Raw genomic sequence first — 26,798 nt, forward strand, 5'->3', positions numbered from 1 at the left:
CCACAGACTGTTTTCTCTTTAGCTCTTGAACCTGGCCTTGGAACACACCCAGAGCAGGGTCCTGTAGATGTTGACTAAGTGTCTCTGCTTCCTGGTACAGCAAAGGGCACTCCTTGTAATCCAGTTTGAAATTGTGGTCAGCTTGGCCTACATCTCTGCCTTGCCAGCTGTTGTACCCTTTCTTTTGCTATCAGAAGGAACCCTTCCTGTTCCAAGTTCAAACCAGAAGTGGGTCTTAGGAGTGCTAAAGGAACCATGCTGACCCCAGGAAAACTTCATTGGGCCTGAATCCCAATTACAACTGAGAAAATTGGTTTAAAACAAGGAACCCCTAATCCCAATTACAAAGGGCTAATTAAATCCTCAGGTTTAATCATCTTGATTACCTGATATTGTAGGGTGGTCAGACCAGGATTCCAGTAGCTCTCAACCCTGAACTGGCTTTTGATTCAAAGACAGCTGAACCAGAGATGCAGTCCAATTGGGTTTCTGCCAGTTGAGGGGACCCTAGTGACAGCCTACCCTGCATTGGTCTGGCAGCCTAGGAGTGATGGGACAGGGTGGCCCTTACATAGCTATAGTGAGGCTAAGCCAGCAGACCCAGAAACTGTTGCCACCAGAAGCCCAGAATTAGGAGACTGAAATTTAGTAAAAAGAACACGAAATCCAGTGTGGTTATAACTTCAAGTGTGGTATGATAGAAGAACCCAGACACTGTCCCCAAGACTGTTCTCTGGTTTTGCCTTCTCTCTTCCCTCAAATATTGGGATGCACAACAGTTAATGTTCAGACACTGTCAAGACTGTATGTAGAAGCTGGGTCTCACCTTGAGAAAGGAGAACAGAGGCCCACAAAGTGGGAGAAGCCAGACTCACCAGACATAGTTAGCCACATGTAGTAAGTTCAGGTGATCTATAGCAGAGCCACCTCCACTAGTATCATTAAACACAGACAGACACTAGTTTAAATGTCATATAACAATAGAACTACATAAATTATATTAAAACCAAAGGGAATACACACTTGGACTTAAACACTTCCTAGTTTACTGTACTCCATGCTCTCTAAGCTCCCTGGTGTGTGTACATCTTTATGTCTCTGAGTGGATGGCACGTTACTTGTCTTTCTAACATCTCAGATTAGCTTTGGCAGAATACTCCAGAGTAGATGCCATCATATCACCCAGACATGCCATGAAAGCCTGCTTTCATGGTCTTCAGCATCTCAGAAAATATGATCTTGTGACTTGGGTCAGAACCCAGGCATTATCCTTCATCTCTCTTGCAGAGCTACTGCATTCCATATGACAAAACAACACGTACCACAGACGGAGTTTGTGCCTGGGTCACTGCTTACCTCTGATTACTATAGCCTTTGCCATCTCTGAAACTTCTGCCTTCCCACTGCTACAGACCCTATTTGACCATCCTCTAGCCTCATAGACCTTCCTTCCCTGTGCTGCTCATATTCAACACTCCTAGATCTTCACATGCTCTCTACCCACTCAGGCAAGTTCCAAGCTTAATTCCTCACAAGAACCTGGGAGCACACTGGAGTTCAGAAGCACTTTTCTCTAGGTATGTTTTATTTAGGTACTGGCTCAGATTGATAAGAGAGGTCCTTAAAAATATATTTAAAAACTCGTGTGTGTGTGTGTGTGTGTGTGTGTGTGTGTGTGTGTGTGTGTGAGAGAGAGAGAGAGAGAGAGAGAGAGAGAGAGAGATTGATTGATTTAGTGTGCCATAGTGCATGTGCGGAGATTTAGAGGCCAGCTTGTAGAGTTGGTTCTCTCCATCTTTATATGGGCTTTTTTAGGTTGCCAGTCTTGTGCTGAAAGGATCTCTACTGCTGAGCCATTTACTAGCCCAGCAAGGTCCTTTCTAAATAATTCATGAGATTGCTGAATACCTGCCCACCTATCCATTCATCTCTGACATCATCTCCTGTCCTGTATATCTGTTTGTTGAGTGTTTCCCACCCTGGAGTAAGTTTCTTGACAGTGGGGATTTTAGACAGCATCTGGCAAAGACCTTGGCACACAGCAGTCCTCAATAAGAAGAGTATAAACAGTTTGCCCTTGTAAGTGGCAGCTCCTCCCACTCTGCATCTCCAGCTCATACCAGGTATTGGTTTCTGAAGGTTTGTTCCCCCAACTCCATGGACATATAAATTTAGAACCCTGTTAGTCCTTTTGTTCACCTCAAGACCCTTTGCATGCAAAAGAGTATGGAGCTCAATGTACTCAAATTTGTTCATAGACTGATGAATACAGAAAAGGGAAATATCCAGAAAATAAGAGTATTATTCAGCAATGAAAATGAAGCACTGAAACATGTACAACATGGATACACCTTGAAAAAGAACTCAAAGCTACATAGTATATGAATCCTATTTATATGCAATGTACAGGCAAGCACACTCAAAAACAACATAGTGATGACCTGGGGCTGAAAGAAGGGGATGAGAACCACTTCCATGAAATTGCTTTAAAACTGGATTATAGAAATGGGTGTACTGCTGCCAGTTTACTGAAAAAAATGATCAAATTGTACACGCAGGCAAATTTTATATCATGTCAATTATACTTGAATAAAGCTATGGCAATTTTTATTTGGGGTTGGGAATGTAGCTTGGAGGTGGGGAAATTGAAACATTCAAGGCCCAGAACAGTCTGTAGCACGAAAAAAAGAAGTTTATACTTAGTATTTTTTCTATATGGATGTGCCATCAGTTTAATGTTAGGTATCTGTATTGTTGCTTCTCCTTCCTCTCCCTTCCTATGTCTTGACATATTAGAGACTGAACCCAATAGTCGTACTACTGAGCTACATTCCAGACCTTTTTAAGATAAAACTTACTCTATAGTCCATTCAGGCCTTGAGCTTGTGGTACTCTGCCTCAGACTTCCTTATGCTAGGACTGCATTTGCTTGGCATAGCGTCCGACCGTGGATAACGCCAGCATGTCAAACGAGGCATCCGAACTCTTGGAATCGCCTGTACCACCATAAAGGCGGTGTCGGGCGGGAGAGCCACGCCCTAGGGGGTGTGACCACGTGGATCATCCTATCCACCAGTCAGAAGGCGGCGAGGGGCGGGAGCGTGGCGAACCCCGGTTGCGCCACTGCCGCCGGAAGCTCAACTTTTTTTTTTTTTTTTTTTTTGTCTGAGTTGGTCCAGTAAGCTGGAAGTTGTTTCTCTGAGGTGAAGGCCCACAAAAAATTTAACATCACTTTCTAAAGTCCGTCTCAGTTCTGTCCGGAGCAAGACCCATACCGACTTTAGTTTGAAGGTGGCTACTGGCCGCAGACATTCTCTCTTCCGGAACGAAAACCGCGCGGACAGGCTGTTTCCGGGGGGGTTGCCCGAGACTGGTGCCCTGTTGCGCCCCGCCCCTCGCACGGCCACGTCCTACCGGAGCCGCAGGGCTGGGCCGCCGATGGTGAGGGTTGTGGGGCTAGCACTGAGGAGGGTCGGGGCCTTGGGGTAGTGGACGGTGGTGGGACTGGCCGGGCAGCGCCGCGCCCAGAGAGGCATGCGCCGGCAAGGCAGCTGCAGAGTCCGGGGAGGGTCGCGCAGACTTTGGGTCAGCGGCGGCCAGCTCTAGTCAGCTTTTCCTTCTACTGTCTCAGGCTGGAAGCCTGCCTCGCAGCCTGTCAGTACCGGCTTGGGAAACGCAGGGGGTTCCTCTGCACCTCATGGGATGCGGTCGGCCCTGAGAGCGTGTGCTACTGCTGCTTGGGTCAGCTTGTTTGAAGTCTGCTCCTTTTGCAGTTGATGACGAACGTGAGTGACTTAGTGGCAAGTCGTTCAATCTGTGGGGGACTTATTGTTTCGGTTCTGGTGCTCAGAGGTGTTTCACGGTGCTGCTGAACATGGACAGTAGAGCCAGTGCTAGAGAGCGCTAAGTGAACAGCTCACCACCTTTCTACGGGCGTTTTCTGAGTGTCTGTGGAAAGACAGGCCCTGCTTGTAACAGGTCTCAGGATATAGTAGTGTTGTGGTCTCTGTTCTCACTACTTTGTAGTGAAGGTATACTGACAACTCAAAACAAAAAAAAAATTGTTGAGAGGATTAGCTTTGTCAGGCCTGCGGAAGAGGTGACTTTTGACCCAAAGCAGGCCTCCATGACAAGAAGCTTCTGTGCAAAATTGTTGAAAGTAATGTCTCAGCAGAGTGAGCAAGAAGTGTAGAGACCCAACTGGGCATGGTGGCGCACACCTTTAATCCCAGCACTCAGGAGGCAGGGCAGGCAGATCTCTGTGAGTTTGAGGCCAGCCTGGTCTACAAAGCATTACAGGACAGCCAGGGCACTTACACGGAGAAACTGTCAAGCAAACAAATAAACAAACAATAAGTGTAGAGACCCTATGGAGAGTCAGCTGTACATCTGGGTGCATAATATAGCCAGGTAAGGAAAAAAGGCACAGAATTAAGGGGTGTAGACATAAGCAGGAACCACATAAAAGTGATCTCTAGGTTAGGCTAAGAGCTTTGTATTTTATTGTCATTGGGACACTGTAAACCATTTACAGATGCCTCATGGCCTTTGCTTTTATAATCTTTTAGTAGCTCTCAGCTACAGTGTACCTTGAATGGAAAGAAAAGGGAAAAGCTGGATGTAGTTGTACATGTCTGAAACACCAGCTCTTGGGAAGCCAAGACAGGAAGACTTCCACCAGCTTGAGGCCCAGGCTACATAGTAAGATTCTGTTTCAAAATCCAAAAGTAGATTGGCAAGATGGCTCAGTGGTTAAAGGTTCTAGAGTCTGATAACATGAGTTCTATGGAAGCCCCATGGTGGAAGGAAAGAACCCATTCTCATAAATTGTTCTCTGACCTCCACACATGTCTGTGCCTTATGAACATGGACATGATTTGGGGCAGAGGGAATCCTATCTTCTCCCTATTCCCCAAAAAGAAAAGAAGCAGAAGAAATGAAAGTTATCTGATGTTATTCAGATTTAAAAGTAGCTGAGTTTTGGCCAATTCCCTTAAGTAGTGTTATTTTCTCGGTGAGAATATAACAATTTGGCTTTCACTATCGATTTTGAACAGTTGTTGAAAGAAATAATTATACCTGTTTATCCAGGGCATGAACAGATCCTGTATCTTACTGTAGTCCATCCTAGCAAAAAATTTGTATTAATTTTCTTAATGTTTTTGTTGATGAGAAAATAAGCTAAGAGTGGCTCAGAAATCTATTTAACAAGATCTCTTACAGCCAAGTGGAAGAACAGTCAGGATTTGAGGCAAATATATTTAACTCAAAACCTGTCACTTCTTGTCCTTGCTGTACCTGAGGCTAGCCTTTGGTTTTTACTTATATAGAGCACTATTTGCTATTATTTGATAGTGTATCATCAACTAGACATCTTCAGGAAGCCCTGATTTCTCTTTGGCTATACTTCTAATTGATGATAACCTCAGTAATAGGGTAGCTATTGTTTGTGGACCAAGTTCATGGACTCTAATGGGAAAAGCTTGAAGACCTGTTGCATCTGAGATTTCAGTCTCTCAATTTGAAATCTAGGTGAACTGCTGAAGTTAGGTATATCTTGGGACTTTCTCGGTGATGGCTTTGTTCTGCCATCTAGAAATGGGAGTGCAAGTGGTTAAAAATGAAACTGTGACCTGAACAAAGTTATACAGGACTGTAATCCTGGCATTCAAAAGGTAGAATCGGGAGGATATGTATGAGCTGGAGACTATCCTGTCCTGTATATTGAGCCTTTGTCTTAAAAAAATCCCAAACCAAAACCAAACAAGTTGAGCTAGCTAAGCTCAGTCAGTAAAGAGCTTGCTCTTCACGCAGGAGGACTTGATTCTGATACCCGTGTAAGAATGCCGGGTGTGGTCGTGTACACTTGTAACTCCAACCCTGGGGAGGTGGGACCAGGCAGATCCCGGGGCTCACTGGCCAGCCAGCATATTTGTATTGATGAAGTCCAGGTCAGTGAGAGAGACTGTCTCAAAAAAAAACAAGTTGAATGGCATCTGAAGGTGTGCACATACATATGCACAAAAAGAATCCAATTGACCAAACAACTGAAGAACAAAAGGATAACTATGAGAATCAACTCTTTGTTTTAAAAAAAAACCAAAAACATAGAAATGTATGTATTACTGAAAACAGCTTTTTTGTGCCTCTCCCTACCCCTGCCCCAGCTGTCTCTTCTTCTTCCTTGGTACCCAGAGACTTGCCCTTGTCAGCAGTCTGAGGTAATGAGACCCTGTATGAATGAGTCATGCTTAACAAAATTCAAAGGAGACAGTAAATGTCAGTTTATTACCCTTCAGGCAAGACTGGTGTCGGAAGCCTGGCTCCTGGCACGGTCCAGAAATTTTGTCTGTAGATCCACTTAAGGAGGAGATAGCTGACTGTGAACAGGAGCCATCTAAGTGAGTTAACCAAAGTCAGTTGTAGTTGGGGTCTTCTGTTCTGGAAGACTGTACCATTCCATCTCTGAAAGGAGGAAGGACTGCTTAGGAATCATTTTTCTTGCTCAGCACAAAATCAGAGTAAGGAGAATAAACAGGGGAATATGTGATGGTTTCTAGTTTGTGACAACCTGATACATCTGCCACCAAATTACATAATCAGTGGAACTTAATATTCTTGGCTAATGTTTTTCTATATGGATAGTCTAAGTTATGGGCATTGTCACTGTATGCCTCTGAGCATATTATCTCTGGGACTTCTTAGCTGCCCTCCTTTTTTGTATTTGTCCTATTTTAGACTTATATTAGTCATTCAATATGTTGCTAGGCTGAGCTGACCATATCATTGGTGAGTTCCCTCATTCACAGGTGGTCATCACAGAAGACAGATGGAGTCAGAGGACATATGTCTGCAGCGACAGGCGTCAGTATGCTAGCCCTACTGTTGAATTGGCATCACACCTTGTTAGTGAGGCTTCTTACCTGTAATTTCTCAATGCCAATTTTGTTTTTGTTTTGTTTTTTGTCTGTTTGTTTGTTTTGTTTTATTTTTGAGACAGGGTCTCAACTTTAGCCCAGGCTTGCTTGAAACTCAACTGTGTAGGCAAAATTGCCTTCAAACTCTGAGATCCACCTGACTTCCTCCTGGGTGCTATAATTAAAGGCATATGCCACCACATTCCACTGCAGTGTGATTTGTGAGCTCGGGATGTAGGTTATTTTGCTATGAAACATGTTAAGCATAGAACAGAAAGAATAATACGGAACTTATTCTGAAGAACATAGATACCAACATTCCTACAGTATGCCTAGAAGCTCATATTTAAATCTTACCTTTAGATAAGGAATAAGTATCCTCAGTACACTTCAGAGTTGGTAACTAATTGCCAGATTTAAGGTGAAGTTATATTTTCCTAAACTTAGTCTACCATAGTGGGTCAGAAGACTACTGATCATCCTAATAGGGAAAAGTAGATGGTCACCTGCCGTAAGAGCCCTCTCTGCCCATATTCTAAGTTAGCTACCTTTCTGTGTGTCCTTAGGTCTCCCTTTTGGATCTCATCTAACATATTATTACCTCATCCTTTGGCAACTGATTCTTTAATTTTCACTCCTTTAGATCTGAGTTGCATAGCTTACAGGGGTAGAATTGCCTAGTAGGAGCTTTGGCCTTGGGCATGGCCATTCCAGGTGTTTTATGAGCTGCTAGGTCTGTCTAATTTATAAGCTGCTGGCCACAAATGGTTATTTAAATTCGGATTAAACTTAAATAAAATTTAAAGTTCAGTTTCTTAGCACATGTTCAACTACAACAGACTACAAGCTCTTTTTAAAAACCTTGGAAAATCATTCCTGGTAGAACTTCCTATAACTGGTACCAGGAGAGATACTCAGTTCTTAGGAAAAGGCTAAGGTGTGGCTGGTTTGATATTTTACCCTCAAAACCTAGGATATTGTGGGTGCTCAAGGATTGTTCGTGGTGTGGAAATCTGTGTTTGTTTTCTATACAAATTGGGAGCCTTGTAACTGTTACTTGAAATCTAACAAATTTTGTTTCATAATGGATTTTCTTTTCCTTCCTCTTATCAGGAATCATGGTATTACTTGGTTTGACTTCAAGCCATTTGTGAGACATTAAGCCCTGAAAATGGAAAACAGAGTAGGATCCTTCTTAGAAGCTCTGTGCTGTTGCTGATGGCAGAAACCAAACCTAATCCAGAGTCACTTCTAGCTCCTCAGAGTCTTTTTAGTCTGGGCTGCCTTGACCATGGATGGTGCATCAGCTAAACAGGATGCTGTTTGGGAAGACAAGTCCAGCAGTGATATTTCTTCTTGCCCTGAAGCCTCACTGGAGACATTGGGCTCACTGACACTACCGTCTGACCAACCAAACAGAGCTCAATGTAAGTCAACAGGTCATTCTATACCCTAGCATTTCATTTTCAAGATGTGGTCAGCTGCTGTTTTGGAGGGGAACATAAACTTTTCATTCTCTCAGTGTTTTAGTTATCTTACAAATATCTTCATTTGGCAGTAACTTTAGATCAAGCATGAATTATTGTTAGTGCTTGAAATTCTAACTTTCTGGTTGACTGGGTGCCAAAGTTTCAATAACTGGAACTGATTAGTGGTCTAGGATTCCTGAATCATGTTTCTCTGTTAGCTGCTGGGTTGTGTGTGCATCAGTAGTAACTCAGTTGACTCCCATACTCCATGCAGTCAGGAACTAGCAATGCAATATGCACTTTTAAAAGATAGATTACTATGCACTGGTTCTCTAATAACAGAAATTGCACTATAGGTCTTATAAAATGATGTTCAAGAAGTTAACATGCAGTGGGTGAGGCAGGCACTGGTATTCATGCCCGAGACAATGGATTCTTGCATGGAACCTCGTCTTAGACCTACCACTCAGGAAGATTGATGGTGCCTATGCAGAGGGTAGTTGTGAATGTTAAGTGATGTGTGTAACCACTTCTACCACTCAGGAAGATTCATGGAACCAAATCTACCAGTCGGGAAGATTCATGGAACCTATGTATAGGGTAGTTGTGAGGTTTAAAAGGAGTGATGTATGTAATGTACCAAAAGAGCTGGAATGTAGTTCAGTGGTAGAATGCTTCTCTGACATGTGTGAAGCCCTGATTCAATCCCTTCTGCCTATGAACATCCAGTAAGTGGATGTAGCCATTTATATCTACTAATCATGAATATATATATATTTAAGCTTGTATTTGGAAACATACATACTGGATCTTATTGCTTTTAGATTTTGTTTAAGGTATAATATGTTTCTCAAAACTCATTTTGTTTAGCAACCTACATATCAGAAAGTGGTATTAGTCACTTGTAACTTGTATCTGAAATGCAGAATTCCCTGCAGCCTTTAATAAAGGGTGACAGTGTGGAACCAGAATCCCTGTACCCTTTAGTAAAGCTGACAGTGTAGGGTCATTTTGTGTCCTACAGCAAATATGTCTTGGGCATTGAGGATTTCTGTGCTCTACTTCCTATTTGTGGCTTTCTTTTTCAAGGAGGCATGTCAGTGAATAGCAAGAACTTTTATTTGTAAATAACAGTCCTGTTTTTACTTGGCTTGAGCAAAAATAAAAGGGGGTGGTAATTTCCTACATGCCCTTGGGGTATATCTTGGTACCCATTGATATTAGTGCCTGTGAGATCTTGGGTCATTGAGCCTGAGAATTCCTTAGGATGGACACTACCTACCTCCTTATTGATACATTGTTTACCTACCAGGGGAAGGGAGAAGAAAGTCTAAATTTGACTTAATTTTGAGAAGCCTTTATCTTTTGAGGAAGAACTATATTTTAGTTCTTTGTATAGTAATGGCAGTGAGTGAGGCTGAATTTGGACCATGAGCAGAGTCCTTGTGGGTAAACTTAGGTTTTAAAATTTTTAGTGATTTTGAGATACAGTCTCTTGGAGCCCAGGTTGTCCTCAAACCTGCTATATAGTTCAGGATGACCATGAACTCTTGACCTTCCTGCTTGTACCTCCTAAATGCTGGGATTATAGGCCTGAACAGCCACACCTGGCTTGTAAATAGAGTTTTTATAATACCTAACCCTTACTCATCAAGCCAAAACGAAGTTTGGCTTCTGTTCACCTTTGCAGAATCACTCTGATTTGATTATCTGCCTCTTTGGAGAACATATTCTCAATTTACTTTGAAATCAGACCTTGAAAATGTGAGCGTGGACTCTGATTAGTCCTACTGTCATCTGTACATGTTTAAAATTTTTTCAGCTTTATTTTAAGCCTATGCCCCCCCCCTCTCTCTCTCTCTCTCACACACACACACACACACACACACACACACACACACTTTAAAAAAATAGACTTTCAAAGTTTTTTTTGTTTTTGTTTTTTTTAATTTTTTTTTATTTAAGTGGGGAGGAAACATGAATTAAATACCATAGTCATAGTGTGGAGGGTGAGGCTAACTTACAGGTGACAACTTGAGACTTTGCCCAAGTCTCCCTGCCCTAAGACAGGTATGGGACCTGTTTCCTGAGAGTCAGAGAAAACAACTTATAAAATATGGAGATGCTATGCTCATGGGATTTACATAAAGCTGTGTGTCTGGAAATGACTTAAACTTTTTCAGATACTGTCTAACATGCTTTCTCTCTCTTTCCAGATGCCAGTGTTGAGGTAAACAACAGAGTTTTTAGGGAAGGAGGAAGCCCAGATAGATCCAGCCAGGAGGCCCTCTGTCAGAACGGGCAGTTCCCAGACCCTCCGTTGTCTCTTGATCCCACAGCAAGCCCAGTGGGACCTGATGCCTCTGCAGGTGTGGATGGTTTCCATGACAACCTAAGGAAGTCTCAGGGAACTAGTGCTGAGGGCAGTGTTAGAAAAGAAGCTTTGCAGTCTCTCAGACTCAGTCTTCCCATGCAAGAAACGCAACTGTGTAAGCATCCATTCCCTCTGGACTCTTCCCACCCCTTGCTATCAGCATCTTCTACTTGGAGTCAGTGCCTGGCTGCTCCTGTGTAAGCAGGCCTCACTTGTCCTGTCGGATCTTAGTACTCAATGGGGGAGGCAGAGGGATGCATCTTAATGACGAAGCTTCCCTTTAAAGAGTATAAGTACATCTGGATGTTGGAACTTTCTTAACTTTCTTCCATCCAGTACTAGCACCGGTATCAGACTCCTTGACAAAGACACCTCACATGTCATTCTTCATGGGTGGCCAGCAAACAGGCAGGGGTTTAGTCTTAAGTTGGAAAACCAGATTTTCACAAGATCCTTTGCATGCTTATATAAACATAGCCAGACTTTTCATCATTGTCTTTAAAAGTGAAGTTTATATGCCTGTAATTAGCTACTTGTGAAGGGCTAAGGCAGGGGGATTGAAAATTGAGGCCAACCTGAACAACTTAGCAAGGCCCCTATAGTCAAATAAAACAAAAGGAATTTTAGGGGCTCGAGAGATTGCTCAGCAATTAAGAGCATTTATTGCTGTTGCAAAGGACCCAGATTTGGTTCCCAGCACTCACATCAGGTAGTTTAGTAATCCCAGCCCCAGGGGATCTGATGCCCTCTTCTCACACTGGTGGTTATCTGCACTCAAAAATCACACACACACAAACACATATACAAAATTAAAAATAAAACCTTTTTTTTTTTTTTTTGGTTTTTCGAGACAGGGTTTCTCTGTGTAGTTTTGCGCCTTTCCTGGAACTCACTTGGTAGCCCAGGCTGGCCTCGAACTCACAGAGATCCGCCTGGCTCTGCCTCCCGAGTGCTGGGACTAAAGGCGTGCGCCACCACCGCCCGGCAAAATAAAACCTTTTAAAAGGTAATTTTAAAGTAGGATTCTATTGTTTAATTTTTTTTTTTTTTTTTTTTTTTTTTTTTTTTGGTTTTTTTTTTTTTTTTGGTTTTTTCGAGACAGGGTTTCTCTGTGCAGTTTTGCGCCTTTCCTGGAACTCACTTGGTAGACTAGGCTGGCCTTGAACTCACAGAGATCCGCCTGCCTCTGCCTCCCGAGTGCTGGGACTAAAGGCGTGTGCCACCACCGCCCGGCTGTTTAAATAATTTTACACGATTAAAACGTGGTTTTATCTTGTGAAAATGGTTCCCCATTACCCAGGGCAGCTTGTGTTGGCTGTTCCCTGTTTCATTTCTTTTACTTTTCACTCCCCTCCGTGCCCCCCCCCCTTTTTGGTAACAAGTTTTTCTATGTGGCCTTGGCTCTCCTGGAACTTTGTCTGTAGACCAGGCTGGCCTCAGAACTCAGAGATTCACCTGCCTCTGCATGGACTGTCACCACCTGGCTTTCCTGATACATTCTAATCCTTGGGCAGTTACAGCTAGAATCTTAGTACATGTGTCCTTGGACCATTAAACTTGCTTCTCTGTGGATCAAGCAGGTGTTTAGTGTTGTCCCACGTAGTCATATTGCCAGTAACTGGTGAAGACACTTGCCCCCCACTGCAATGTATAGACATTTTTTTCTTTTCTTTTTTTTTGTTTTTGGTATGTGTGTGTGTTACTGTTATTCTGCAGGGTGGGGTGGGATATTTTTTTTTGTTGGTGATTTTTTTTTTGTTTGTTTGTTTTTGGGGTTTTTGTTTTGTTTCATTTTTGTTTTTGTTTTTGTTTTTTCTGAGAGTCTTGTTTTGTATCCCAGGCTATTCTTGAATTTGCTGTATAGGCAAGACTGGCCTAGAGTTTGTGATTCTCCAGCCTCAGGTCTCTTAACTACTGGGATTACAGGCTTGCATCCACTTTTGTTCTTTCATTGTGTTGTTTTGTTTTTGAGATAGTTTCACTATGCAGCCCTAGCTGACCTAGAAGTATCTGTGAAGATGAAAGTGGCTGGCCTCAAACTCACAGAGATCCCCCTGCCTCTGGCTCCTAAGCACTGAAATTGACCCACTTTTGTTAGTTTTCCAGATGAGGTCTGTGTTCCCAGGTTAGCCTCTGCTTCTTTGTCTTTTTTTTTTTTAAATGATTTATTTCCTTTATGTGCATTGATATTTTGCCTGCATGTCTGTCTGTCTGTCGATGTCAGATCCCTGGAAGGTAGAGTTACAGACAGTTGTAAACTGCCATGTGGGTGCTGGGAATTGAACCCAGGTCCTCTGGAAGGACAGCCAGTGCTCTTAACCACCAAGCCATCTCTCCAGCCCCCTTGTCTTGTTTTTTGAAACAGGGTTTCTCTGTGTAGCCCTGGCTGTTCTGTCCTGTTATAAACCAGGCTGGCCTCAAACTCACAAAGATCTGCCTGCCTTTGCCTCCTAAATTCTGGGATTAAAGTTGTGCACCACTGCCTGCCTTTAGCATCCTCTTAAACTCAAGTGATCCTTCTACTCCAGCTTTCCAAGGAGTTTGAGGCCACAGGCACGTACCACCATACCCAGTGCTTCATTATTTTTAATGCATGATGGTGAGGTTGATTCATTGTTTTACTTCAATCACCGGAGGATTTGAGCATCTTTTTATCTGTTGGACATTGGTACATTCTTTTCTAAATTGTCATTATCATGTTTGGAGTTATTTGCTTTTTTCTTCACTGGCATCATTTTGTCACTGCTGTAGTATATTTTAAATTTCTGAAAATGTGCCAGCATTTAAGATGTAGGTAGGCAATAGCTCAGTGAATAAAGATGCAAAGCCTAATGACCTGAGTTTGATTCCCCAGAATCCATGTAAAGGTGGAAGGGGAGGACCAACTCTACAAAGTTGTCCTCTGGCCTCTTCACTCATGCCATAACATATACTTGCCCACACACAAAATAATAAATTTAGGGTCTGATGAGATGGCACAACTGGTAAAGGCATTTGCCATCAATCCCAAGGACCTGAGGTCAATTCCCAGGACCCACATGATGGAAAGAGAAATGACTCATGCAAGTTGTTCCTGGTCCTCACAAGCATGCCCTGGAACTTGCACATTCCCACCTCTCCAATAAATAAACAAAATTACACATTTTTAAAGTGAGCTTACATATTTGATCTTACCTTCCAAGGAACTGCACATTCCCACCTCTCCAATAAATAAACAAACAAACAAATAAATAAAGTTATGCATTTTTAAAATGAGCTTACATATTTGATCATACCTCCCCAGTTCTAGGGAGTTCACACCTAGTGACAGTGTATGGATCTGTTCTTATTGTCATCCAGACCTAGAGCTCTATCTTATACAGCTTGTCATGGAGCTCTAGTGTGTTTAAACCCAGGTCTGTTTGCTGATTTGTGGCATCTGTGCAATGGCTGGAACCCTTGAATTTGTCATGCATATGGCCAAGCCACTTGAACTACAGTAGCTCTGTGAAAAGTCAGTGCACAGATTGCTAACCACAGTGGTGAGTTCCTAATGAATTTGGTAGATGTCCATGTTTTACAGACTTTTTTTGAACATCTCTTTAAAAAAATGTTGCTTCTTCAGAATTCATGTCTGAAGAGGGTGATGTATATAAAAGATTGTTAAATTATTGCATTTATCCTTTTTTTTGACCTCTTAGTCCTCTGCTGATGTTTCACAGACACATCTTCTGGTTATTAGGATTAAACCACAACCCCAGTCCTGGTGAGAGTGGCTGTCTTGGTTTTGCAGCTGCAATAACTTTAGGTTACTCACCCCCTAAAAGGTTGGGTTTTAAATATTTTAAATCATTTTTTGATTTAAAAGTTTCCATTTGTGCTTACTATCTTTGAGTATGAGTTCTGGATTTGAGCTTATTTGTCGAAGTCAATGTAGCCTGCCCTTGGCCCTCAAAGGTAGAGCCTTCTAGGTCTTCACTCTGCACTACATGCTGCAGCAAAACTAATCAGTCATTTTGTTTATTAAATAGACAGTGTTTGAATAAATAGTTAAATATGCTCTTGATTTTTATATGGTGTTACTACAGCAATTGAGGTAATCTGAGAATGTAACCTCATAAGGAAATTTATCTTTTGCTATGAGAAGAGGCCCATCATGGTACTGTATCACTTATAAGGCAGATCTTATCTGTACGAAGTAGCTGTGGTTCTCAGTTTTATCTCATTCTGGAAATTGTCTTGGAATATAGGTGGCTGTGTGTAGTTGACAAGCTAAAACATACTGGTGATTAAATTTAAAACAACCAATCTGTTTTCTGTGCCTGCTCCCTATCAACCTCTCAGTGGTCACTTCCCTTGCAGGCTCCACTGCCTCTTCATTGCCCTTGGAAAAGGAGGAGCAGGTCCGACTGCAGGCCCGGAAGCGCCTGGAAGAACAACTGATACAGTACCGAGTAAAGCGCCAGCGGGAGAGGGTGAGTCTCTGGGATCTGTATGAGTTCTGAGCAAGTCTGAGTTCTACAAATACTGTCCTTGTTTACTTCAGGATTGTGTAGTCCACATCTGAGTTGTCCAGTTTCTCCATCTCTCACCCTTTTCCTTTATATTCTTTCCTAGCAGTTAGTGTTCACATGCTGAACTGCAGCGTTTGGGATGGTTGTCATCCTCCCCATGTCCCTGCCCTGGGATTACATTAATTTGCTAGAATGACAGGATTGAAATTTTCCTGTAACAGAAAGTTATGCTGGGGCTGGAGAGATAGCTCAGTGGTTAAGAGCACTTGTTGCTCTTCCAGAAGATCTGGGTTTGATTCCCACCACCCACATGATGGTTCACAATCCTCAGTAACTCCAGATCCAAGGCATCCGACACCCTATTCTAGCCTCCAAGGGCACCAGGCATACACATGGTACACAGATATGCATGTAGGCAAAACACTTATACACATAAAATAAGAAGAATTTTTAAAGAAAGTTATGTTGACATACATAGCTGGAATTTTTCATTTATACCAAATATCAATCACTTAGCCATTTTGGAATTTCTAGCTAGTATAATGATGTAAAAGACAGAAATACTAACAAACAGAGGAATTGGTGTTATTTGTGGGTTGATGCCTTGGAAGACTGAAAAATCAACTGAAAGCCATTATTAGGTGTAATTTGGTTTTAGGGAATTGTCTGTTTATTATTCTAGGTATTAATGGGAAAAATCAGTAATTATCCTGCCATGATCATTTGGAAAAGATACATTTGCAACAACAATAAAAATGGTAAAAATAGCTGGGAATTAAAATGATAATAAACAGTGTTTAAAATGGAGCAAGAGTTGCACATAGTTTGGTCTTGTGGCACAGTTATAATCCTAGTACTAAGATGGAGGCAGGAGGATCACAAGTTCTTGGTCAGCCTGGACTGTGAGACTCCTGTGGCAACATCCTTCTCACCCCACAAGAAAGGGTACCATATGTCTTTGCTGAGGTATATGTAAGCAGATATGAATAAAGATGCTCATTACCTCTTGAATAATTTCAAAACTAAAGTAGATCTAATTCAATAGGACTTTTTGTTTTTTCTATATCTGAGAAGCTGACCAGGACAATAGCCAGAAAAGTTTTGCTAAGAAAGTTTGATGAGCAAGATTTGTTGTGACTCGCTTTAAAATGTTTTAAAGTGAAGGCTATTAAAAGGTTTGCTTCAGGCCCAGGGATGGTCAAGTCTGGTCATTCAATGCAACCTGAGTGGTAAGAGATAGAATCAGAAGATCTGCTGCACCCAGCTTTCTAAGGGCCTGGCAGACTGCCATTGCTAGACAGAATGTTCATCTGTGCATGCTTTCTGGATGACAGTTTTAGAATACTGCTTGCTAATCTTAATCATATTTTTATACTTTTGTTTGTTTCTCAGTCCAGTCAACCTACAACAAAAATGAAACTTTTTAGTACACTTGATCCTGAGCTCATGTTAAATCCAGAAAACTTGCCAAGAGCCAGTACTGTAGCTGTGACAAAAGAGTATTCCTTCCTGCGTACCAGTGTTCCTCGAGGGCCCAAGGTAGGCAGCTTAGGGCTGCTGGCACATTCTAAGGAGAAAAAGAGTTCCAAGTCAAGCAAGATTCGGTCTCTGGCTGACTATAGAACTGAAGATTCAAGTAACTCTGGAGGCCTTGGTTCCACTGCTGATGCTGTTGGAGGTTCCCTGAAACAGAGTAGAAGCAGCACGTCAGTTGTATCTGAGTTTAGCCCATCATCTGAGACTGATAACCGTGTAGAGAGTGCCTCATTGACTGGGGATAGTGTGTCGGAGGCTGATGGAAATGAAAGTGACAGTTCCTCACACAGCAGCTTCTCTGCAAGAGGGGCCTGTGGTGCCCTGGTTAATGTGAGCACACCAGGAGAAGCTTATATGGTTGATGGCCAGGAGATTTCTGCTGAGGCTATGGGCCAGTTTCCTTCGATTAAAGATGTACTACAGGCTGCAGCAGCCCAGCACCAGGATCAGAACCAGGAAGTCAACGGGGAGGTGCAGAACCGCAGAGACAGCATCTGCAGCAGGTAAGGTAGCAGACTTGACTCTGGACTCTGAACAGCTGCTATGCCATGTGTTTTTGCTAATACCGCCCAATCTTCACATTAGCTTTTCACCTACACACGGCTCTACCACTTTATAAGTAGAGTTAGATCTAAACCATTTGGGTGGTATAAAAAGCATCCATTTTCTCAGTTTACATAGACCTATCTCTTAAGACTTCCCAGGTGTTTACAAACTCCTGTTTCCAGAGCATGAAAGTAAGATTCAGTTCACTGCTTAAGGCTTTTTACTTGTATATTGGGTGTTTGTGGTGCATACTCATGATCCAAGCACTTAGGAGGCTGAGGCAGGAGAATCATAAGTTCAGGGTCAGTCTATACTACATAGGGAGTTTCAGGTCCCTATGAGGACCTGTGTATTTAGAGGACCTGTATATTTCCTACATAATAGAAGGACTCTATCTTTTAAAAAAGCAAAGACAAAATAAAAAGATCCAAAAAACAAAATGGGAGGAGCAGAAGGGGTGTGTATAAATTGGACAATATAAGGAAGGATAAAGGATTAACAGCTATCCTGTTCTCATCTTATGACTTTATACTTCTGGCCCCTAGTGTATCCATGGAGAGCTCTCTTGCTGAAACACAGGATGAAATGTTGCAGGTTCTTAAAGAAAAAATGAGACTTGAAGGACAACTGGAGGCTTTGTCATTAGAAGCCAGTCAGGTAAGGGGTGTTTGACTGTTGCTTAATGAGCCAAATCTTTGAAAAGAATATGTAGGTCTTTGCTGTGCATAATTTTATAGATACCCTTAAGTGTAACTCATCCATATTACTCCAAGTTGTAACATATCCAAGTTGTCCATATTACTCATTTTGTCTGCAGGGTGTGTTGGTCTCATACAAAGTTGTGTTAGTTTATTTATGATTCATTCTTTCCCTTTGTCTCTATCAGAATTTGCCAAGAGCATGTCCTAAATATACCTGAGACTCTGTGATAGTTAATTTCTCCTGGTGGCTTTTCATTTCTCTGATAGAGTAAAAGTTTCATTTTGACCCTATTAGTACTTTTTACAATTCTGCACTTACTTTTTAATAGTTTTTTTCCAATTCTTAAAGATTATTATATTTAATTATTTATTTGTGTTTGTGTATGTGGTAAGGGTGGATGTGCACATGCTGTGGCATGTATGTGGAGATTAGACAACTTGCACGAATTGGTTTGTTCTTTCTACCATATTGGTTTAGCGAATCAAACTAAGGGCATCATGCTTGGAAGCAAGTGACTTTACCTGCTAAGCTGTCTTGCTAGTCCAGGGTCTGCTTTGTCTGATACTAATTTACTATATCTTATTTTCATTATGGGGGGGGTGGGTGGGATCTGGAGAAATGGATCAGTTGTTAAGAGCACTTACTGTTCTTCCAGAGGACCCAAGGTTGTTTCATAGCATCCATTACAGGTGACTCACTGCTGCCTATAACTTCAGCTCTCGGGGATCTAGCATACCCTCTTCTGTCCTTTGTGGGTTCTCCCATGTGTATACACACATACACATACATAAAATTAATTTTTTAAAAAATGATAATGATTTTCCATTCCTTAATTTTTAGGTTTTACTGTTTTATACAAAATTTTATATATTTGTTTGTTTGTTTGTTTAGAGCTAGTTCTCATGTGGCCAAAGCTGGCTTTGAACTTGCTATGGAGCTAAAGATAACCTTGAGCTCTTTATCTTTATTCCTGTACTTCTCAATGGCTTGGATTACGGGCCTTTGCCACCATGCCTGGCTTGTTTTATATGTTTGCTTGTTTGTTTCTTAATAGCAGAGAACTAGATTTTTATCTTTCTGCCAGCAGTTTAGACTGAGTCTGTTGAGGGGAATTCAGCTTTATGTTTTGTGAGAGAGAACATAGACACACACTGAGACAGCGAAGGCCTGACGTGAGGCTGTGAACACATACTACAGTGTGAGAAGCCATGTGTAGTGAGATGAAATTGCTTTGCAAAGTACATGTGTCATGCTAAAAATTCCGTAGGCAGAAGCCAGTTAGTTTAGTTATATATAAAACAGTCTTCCTTGGTGATTTCAGAGATTTTAAGAGTAAGTTTTGGTTGTACACAGTTTTCTCTCCTAACTTGGAATGTCACTGTTTCCTCACCTACATTTGTGTCCTCTGTGTACTCAGTCCTTAGGTTGGTCTAAGCACCTTGCCTTGCTTCTTCACTTGCTTTGTTTTCTAATGTTTTGTGAGGTGGGTCCCGTGAAACTCGAGCTACATGGATCTCTGGCAGTTTTATGTGGAAGCCAGTTATACTGGCTCTAAAGTCCTCTTGACCTGGAGTATAGGTCAGGGTTAGAGCATTTGCCTGGCATACATAAGTCCCTGGGGTCAATCCCTAACACTGCAAATAAATGAAGTCTTATTGAATTTTATTGATTTATTTCAGTTTCTTTGGAGTTTGTTCTGTTTGCTGAAAATGTTATCTTCACAATTTTCTTGAGTGAAAATTACATATTCTTAGATAGGCTTGGGATGAGTAGAATGTGTTGGTGGCTGGGTCTTTGTCTTTCATTTTTCCTTTTAATTTTTTATTATCAAACTCCTTTTTGTGGTGCTAGGGATTGAATTCTGGTCCTATTGCATGCTAACCAAGCACTCTACCACTGAGTAACACTCCCAGCCCTTACTTGTCTCATTACTGTTCTTTATAGCTCCTGGGTCCTGTTTGCTCTCTATGCTCTGTCGTGGCATTGTTGTTGAACTACTCAGTGCCATTCTTGTATCTGTGTTATGGCTTACCCCTTGAATTTCTACAGTAGCAGTATTTTTCTGGAGATACTTTGAGCCCATTTTCCTCATTAATCAGAATCTGACTGCTTTTATCTCTTAGGGATCCACCAATTTGTTTGATATGGGGGAAAGCTAACTGTCATGTTTAAGTGAATGGTTTTGGGATAGAGTGCTTTTAGTAAAACTCATTTTCCTCTGTCCCACTAAATTGTAAATGTAATAAGTTTCAGCAGTCTTGTGAAAACAGTGGATAGAGCGACTTATTTTTATGAATGCCATTATGGTCATTTGTGGGTATTTTCAGGCACTTCAAGAAAAAGCTGAGCTACAGGCCCAGCTTGCTGCCCTGAGCACAAGGCTGCAGGCACAGGTGGAACACAGCCACAGCAGCCAGCAGAAGCAGGACTCCCTTAGTTCTGAAGTGGACACTTTGAAGCAATCATGCTGGGATCTAGAGCGGGCCATGACTGACCTGCAGAACATGCTAGAAGCTAAAAATGCTAGCCTGGCATCCTCGAACAATGACCTGCAAGTGGCAGAGGAGCAGTATCAGAGACTGATGGCCAAAGTAGAGGACATGCAGAGAAACATCCTCAGCAAGGACAACACAGGTACGGTTTGCAGCCCAAATGTGATGTCTGGATCTCGTAACTGGTGTCATGAATCTTCAGGTTTATGTTAGCTTAACATTTAATACAGAGTCTCTACATTGCTAAAGTAAATAGAATTTTGGCTGAACTCTTAAGAGTCTATGCTTTTGCATAAAGTAGGTAATCTAATCTCAGAAATTGACTTTGGACTTTTGACCACTAGAAGTAATCCTTTCTACTCTTTTCCCCCCCTAAATCCAGTGTTTTGGGGGTAGTTGAGCTGTATGTTTATTCTACATTTATTCCTACTAATTTAAAATGTTATCTTAAATATTTAAGAGTGATGCCTATATTATTGATTAGTGACCCCTTGTTCAGTGTGTTGGTCTGTAACTTTCAGGGCTTACCTTTTGGGCTGCAAATGATAATTAACAATTATTGCCCCTCTGTGATTCTTATCACCCCTCCGTTTGACCCTGGAAGCCTGGTTTTCCACTGCCAAGGGATTACTGCTTGTAAGTGTATATATACTGGAACTCCCAGGGCACGGGAGGACGAAGAAGATTTGGAAGAATAAATGACTAGACTGAGCTCTGTGTGCTGAGATTCTATTTCCCGAAAATAGTCCTCACCATTCACAGTTCTCTCTCCTGAACCCCTGGGATGTGTAATATTAAGACTGGTCCTCTAATATTATACAAGAGCTAGCAGAATGGACTTGTGATGAGTTGCTTAGTGTGCCTAATACAGAAGTTCCTATACTGATCTGTAGCTGATCTCTGTGTATGATTTAGATGTGGAACACTGTTGCCTTTCTGAGTTCTCATTACTTTGAAACTGAAGCACTACATATAAAGGATCACAAACTCTCTTAAACAATCTTACTCTTTACTTCTTTTTGAGACAAGGTCTCATTAGCTTAGGCTGGCCTTGGACTTGCTTGGTAACTGAGGATGGCCTTGAACAGTGGATCCTTTTGCCTCCCATCTCCCACGTGGTAAGCTAAAAAGCTTGAACCACGATATCTTAGTTAGGGTTACTATTGCTGTGATGAGCCACCATGACTTGGGGAGGAAACGGTTTATTTGGCTTATGGTTCCCCATCACTGTTTATCATTGAAGGAAGTCAGGACAGGAACTCAGACAGGGCAAGAACCTGGAGGCAGGAGTTGATACAGAGGCCTTGGAAGAGTACTACTTACTGGCTTGCCCCCATGGTTTGCTCAGTCCAGTTTCTCATAGAACCCAGGACCACCAACACAGGAGTAGCACTACCCTGATGGGCTGGGCCCTCCCACATCAATCACTAAGAAAATGCCCTATAGGCTTACCTATAACCTGATCTTATGGAGATATTTTCTTTTCTTCTTTTTCTTTTTTTCTCTTTTTGAGACAGGGTTTCTCTGTATAGCTTTGTGGAGCCTTTCCTGGAACTCATTCTGTAGCCCAGACTGGCCTCGAACTCACAGAGATCTGCCTGCCTCTGCCTCCTGATTGCTGGAATTAAAGGCATGTGCCACCACTGCTAGGAAGAGGTATTTTCTTAATTGAGGTTCCTCTTAGATGACTTTAGCTTATATCCAGTTAACATAAAACTATGCAGCAAACTTCACCTACCTCTTTCTCTCTCTCATATAAAATATTTAAACCAGGTTTAGTGACACATAACTTCATAACTTTAGTCCTAGCTACTTGGAAGGCTAATCAAAGAAATCAAAAGCTCTGGCCATCCCAGACAACTTAGCAAGTCCCTGCAACCATATAAAAATAAAGAAATGCAAGAAAATGTCTTCAAAAGACAAGTAGTTTCCTAAATTCAGGATATAATTAAAATTTTTTAATGTCTGGTTTTGTTTGTACTGTAATTTATTTGTGTTGCTGGCGGCTGATTTCCTGCCTGCTCGTCTTACTTTCCTCCTACCCTGCTCATGCTGAGTTGACCATGTGGCAGACCAGTGGGTACTAGTGCAGAATCAACCATATGATGCCAGTGTCGTTTCTTTATGGCAAATTGATGTCATTGGGTATTCAAAGATGAGAACCACGGCGACATGACAGTTTCTGGGATACATAGTTGGTTTTTGGTCATTGCAGATTCTTTTTTTTTTTGGTTTTTCGAGACAGGGTTTCTCTGTGTAGCTTTGCGCCTTTCCTGGAACTCACTTGGTAGCCCAGGCTGGCCTCGAACTCACAGAGATCCGCCTGCCTCTGCCTCCCGAGTGCTGGGATTAAAGGCGTGCGCCACCACCGCCCGGCAATTGCAGATTCTATAACAAATTTCTTCCCAGCTTAACTTTTTTTGTAACTCCAGGTTTACTCATAAGATTTTCATGATTCTTCACAGACATGGCCACGTTAATTAAGATTTGTGTTACTTGATGTGTGTTCTTCCAACTCTGTAGAAGAGGGTGACACTCAGATCTTGTTTACCCTCAGTCTTACCCTCAGTTCAGACTGTTAACAACTGTTCTTTTTTTTATCTGTTTACTGTCACATGTCCAATTTTGGGCTTTCTTGGAGGGAGTTTTGCTGTTTAAAATGGCTCCAAATTTTGTGGAGAAGACAGTTTATTACAGAAACTTTGCTAAGGCATGGTAGCTGACTTACATAGAGCTGCTAGCCATGAGCTTTATAGTCATTCATAATAATTAAGATAATTAGTATATATATAAGATAAAAAAGATAAGATAAATATAAAATAAGATAAAAAAGACAGATGGGTGAATAATTAGAAGATAATAGAGAAATAATTCAGGAGATATTAAATAAGGTGTGTTTAAACAGAACCACAGGTAAATGAACAGATATAGTCATCATCTAATAGAACTGTTGTGTCTAGGGACACAAAGGAACCCCCTATCTGTCTGTTTTTGTGGTGACTATAGGACATGGCCACTATGCATAACCAACATCAACTGCAGGCTTCTCTCTGTAGACGTCAACTTCAGGTCACATGACTACTCAGCTGTGGCTTTTGTTAGTGCAGGTTAGTCTGAGTTGGCTGTGCTTGCTTACTTTCAGTGCATGACCTTCGGCAGCAGATGGCAGCCCTACAGAGTCAGCTCCACCAAGTACAGCTGGAGCGCACAACACTGACCAGCAAGCTACAAGCATCACAGACTGAAATTACATCTCTGCAGCATGCCCGGCAGTGGTACCAGCAGCAGCTTGCGTTGGCCCAGGAGGCCAGAGTCAGGCTGCAGGGAGAGGTGGCCCACATCCAGGTATAGTGTAGGAAACTCCTTTCAGGTATATGGTATGTGCTTTCCCCTGCATTACAAAGATGTAATGGCATCCAAATCTCTAAAGACTGAGACAAGAGGATCACACATTCAGAGCTACCAAAATGGGGGAAAGGGTGTTAATGCATTGTTTTAGATTTCATAGATATGTTTTCGTTTAGAGTCTGCTGATTACGTCATAGCCATACCCTTCCTCTACAAGAGCCCCTCATGCCTTCCCTTCAACCAAAGGGTAAATCTTCCTTTGACCTTTCCTGGGCTTGAGGCTCTCCCATCCTGTCCTCTATGCTCTGAATATTTCTTGTGGTATTCTTGTATGACAGAGAATTTGGCAGGTAGTCCTTCTCAGAGTTTGATCTTTCCTCTCCTGAAGACACTGTGAGCCAAATTAGGTGACACATAACTTCATAACTTTAGTCCTAGCTACTTTGATTGTCTCTGGAACAAGTGGTAATCCAATGGAATTCGGTTATTAGTTTATAGGTGTACCTTAAATTGGGACTCCAGTGTAGGTCATGTCCAAACTGCATGATCTCAGGTGTGAAGGTCTGATTTCTTGGTGCCCCCGCCCCTCCAGGAGCAACATGGCTCCAATTCAAGATAGGCTGGCAGAGGATTTGTGGTGGTAAGTCCTGGGGAGGAAGAGAAGGGCAGGAGCTTTCCCTGCATTGCGGGACATTTAGAAAGTCATCCAGTAGCCATTGTTAACAAAGAGAGAACATCTTAGTGACAAAGGATAGGCTGGTCTACACAATTTTAAGTTCCTTTTTACCTCCTGGATTTTTCTTTGAAGGTTGGACAGATGACCCAAGCAGGCCTTTTGGAGCACCTGAAGCTTGAGAATGTGTCCCTGTCCCATCAGCTGACAGAAACTCAGCATAGATCCATAAAGGAAAAAGAACGAATAGCTGTTCAGCTCCAGAGCATTGAGGTGAGAACTGTGGTGATGGTGGAGTGATAATTTTTATCTGATTGTGGGTCTTGCTAGCAAGTGTAAAACATACACAGACATAATCAAAATACCTATTAGTGAACATAAATGTATCTTGTGAATATGTATACTTTTCTACATTATTTCAAATAATGTAATATTTCAAAAAATTCTTTTTGGGCTACAGAGATGGCCTAGTAGGTAAGAGCACTTGCTGTGCAAGAATGAGGACATGAGTTACATGAAAGTCAGACATGGATGCATGTGCCTGTAACTCTAGTATTTGTGGGAGGTTGAGATGAGGATCCTGTGAGCTTGCTGGCTAGCTAGCCTAGACAAAATGGCAAACAACTACTTCAGTGAGAGACATTGCTTCAAGGTAGTATGATGGAGAGAAAAAGAGACAGACACCTAATGTCTTCTTTGGGCCTGTATATATACATGCATGAATGTGTGTTCCCACATGTTTATGTACAAAAGTATATAACACACAGACACACACACACACACACACACACACACACACACACACACACAATCCCTTTAAGCAATGGGCAGTGATAGCTGTCCAGCATTTTGGAATTCCACCTCTTGTCTGGCCTGAGTGTCTTGGGACCTTGTAGTGCCTCTTTAAACCCTAATTTGGACCTGAGCTCCTACCAGTGCATTGTTGCCATTTGGGGACAGAGCTAGCCACAGAGTAGATGGGGAAAGGGGGATTAAGTATATTTGTATATCAGACAGTATTTCCAGGCCTAGTGATAATAGTGGTTTTCATTTGTTTGCAAGCACTCAACTTGTTTTCAGTCCTCCAGTGTCCACTGCTCTCCCAAAGGTATTTTCATTATGGTCTGCTGTCTCTACAGACCATCTCTAGATGATGATGGGAAATGTATATTTGATTTGGATCCAAATCCCATTCTCTATAACACCCTAGATCAGTGGTTCTCAGTGCAACCCTTTAATACAGTTCCTCATGTAATGGTGACTCCCAACCATAAAATTATTTCATTGATCCTTCATAACTTTCCGATTGCTACTGTTATGAATCGTAATGTAAATATCTGATATGAGACCCCCAATGATTTGATATATTGACCCATAGGGTGAGAATTGCTGCTCTAGATGATTCCTTAACCTATGTAGACAGGCCTTTGTAGCCAGACTGGATTCAAACTCTCTATAACTAAGATAACCTTGAACTCTTAACCTCCTGCCTCTTTGTCCTATGAATTATGAGTATATACGTGTCCCACAATATCTTTTGTTTGTTTGTTTGTTTTTTAAAGATTTATTTATTTATTATGTATACAGTGTTCTGTCTGCGTGCCAGATCTCATTACAGATGGTTATGAGCCACCATGTGGTTGCTGGGAATTGAACTCAGGACCTCTGGAAGAACAGCCAGTGCTCTTAACCGCTGAGCCATCTCTCCAGCCCTGTTTGTTTGTTTTTTGAGACAGGGTTTCTCTGTGTAGTTTTAGTGCCTGTCTTGGATCTCACTTTGTAGGCCAGGCTGGCCTCGAATTCACAGAGATCCACCTGGCTCTGCCTCCCAAGTGCTGGGATTATAGGCGTGCCATCACTGCCACCACCCAGCCACAATATCCATTTTTATTCATGTTACAAAAAGCAAAAAAGAAAAAAACATAAAGCATCTAGTCAAGGACTGGCAGAATGGTAAAGTTGCTTGCTGCCAAGCCTGTTAGATCCCTGCAATCTACATGGTAAAAGAAAAAACTGACTCTTGCAACTTATCTTCTGATCTCCATAATGGCACCATGGTCTGTGTGCCTTTGCTCTCAAGTGCATTTGAACACATGCATGTGCACACACACTAAATATAAAAATAAATTTTTATTAAAAAAAAAAAAAAAACAGTCGGCTGGGCGGTGGTGGCGCACACCTTTAATCCCAGCACTTGGGAGGCAGAGGCAGGTGGATCTCTGTGAGTTCGAGGCCAGCCTGGTCTCCA

The 26,798-nt window shown here is 42.0% G+C and overlaps 1 protein-coding gene across 8 annotated transcripts in view; it reads left to right on the top strand.

The window, feature by feature from the left end:
* The first annotated feature begins 3,166 nt into the window (after nucleotides 1-3,166).
* Golga3 (golgin A3) overlaps nucleotides 3,167-26,798 on the top strand; it is a 49,254-nt gene continuing 25,622 nt past the window's right edge. The window contains exons 1-12 of one of the 8 annotated variants that reach the window (XM_028856992.2): nucleotides 3,167-3,441; nucleotides 3,632-3,785; nucleotides 6,168-6,221; nucleotides 6,810-6,905; nucleotides 8,031-8,344; nucleotides 10,603-10,875; nucleotides 15,102-15,214; nucleotides 16,646-17,292; nucleotides 17,881-17,992; nucleotides 20,365-20,671; nucleotides 23,672-23,874; nucleotides 24,686-24,823. In XM_028856992.2, coding sequence (XP_028712825.1) covers nucleotides 8,209-8,344; nucleotides 10,603-10,875; nucleotides 15,102-15,214; nucleotides 16,646-17,292; nucleotides 17,881-17,992; nucleotides 20,365-20,671; nucleotides 23,672-23,874; nucleotides 24,686-24,823 — 1,929 coding nt within the window. In that variant the 5' untranslated portion in view covers nucleotides 3,167-3,441; nucleotides 3,632-3,785; nucleotides 6,168-6,221; nucleotides 6,810-6,905; nucleotides 8,031-8,208. Of the gene's footprint in view, nucleotides 3,442-3,461; nucleotides 3,786-5,157; nucleotides 6,222-6,809; nucleotides 6,906-8,030; nucleotides 8,345-10,602; nucleotides 10,876-15,101; nucleotides 15,215-16,645; nucleotides 17,293-17,880; nucleotides 17,993-20,364; nucleotides 20,672-23,671; nucleotides 23,875-24,685; nucleotides 24,824-26,798 lie in introns of those variants that run through there. The other 7 variants (XM_028856991.2, XM_028856990.2, XM_028856996.2 and 4 more) reach the window with 7 other exon arrangements.

This window comes from Peromyscus leucopus, chromosome 23 (assembly GCF_004664715.2).
Source record: "Peromyscus leucopus breed LL Stock chromosome 23, UCI_PerLeu_2.1, whole genome shotgun sequence".
Taxonomy (NCBI): Eukaryota; Metazoa; Chordata; class Mammalia; order Rodentia; family Cricetidae; genus Peromyscus; species Peromyscus leucopus.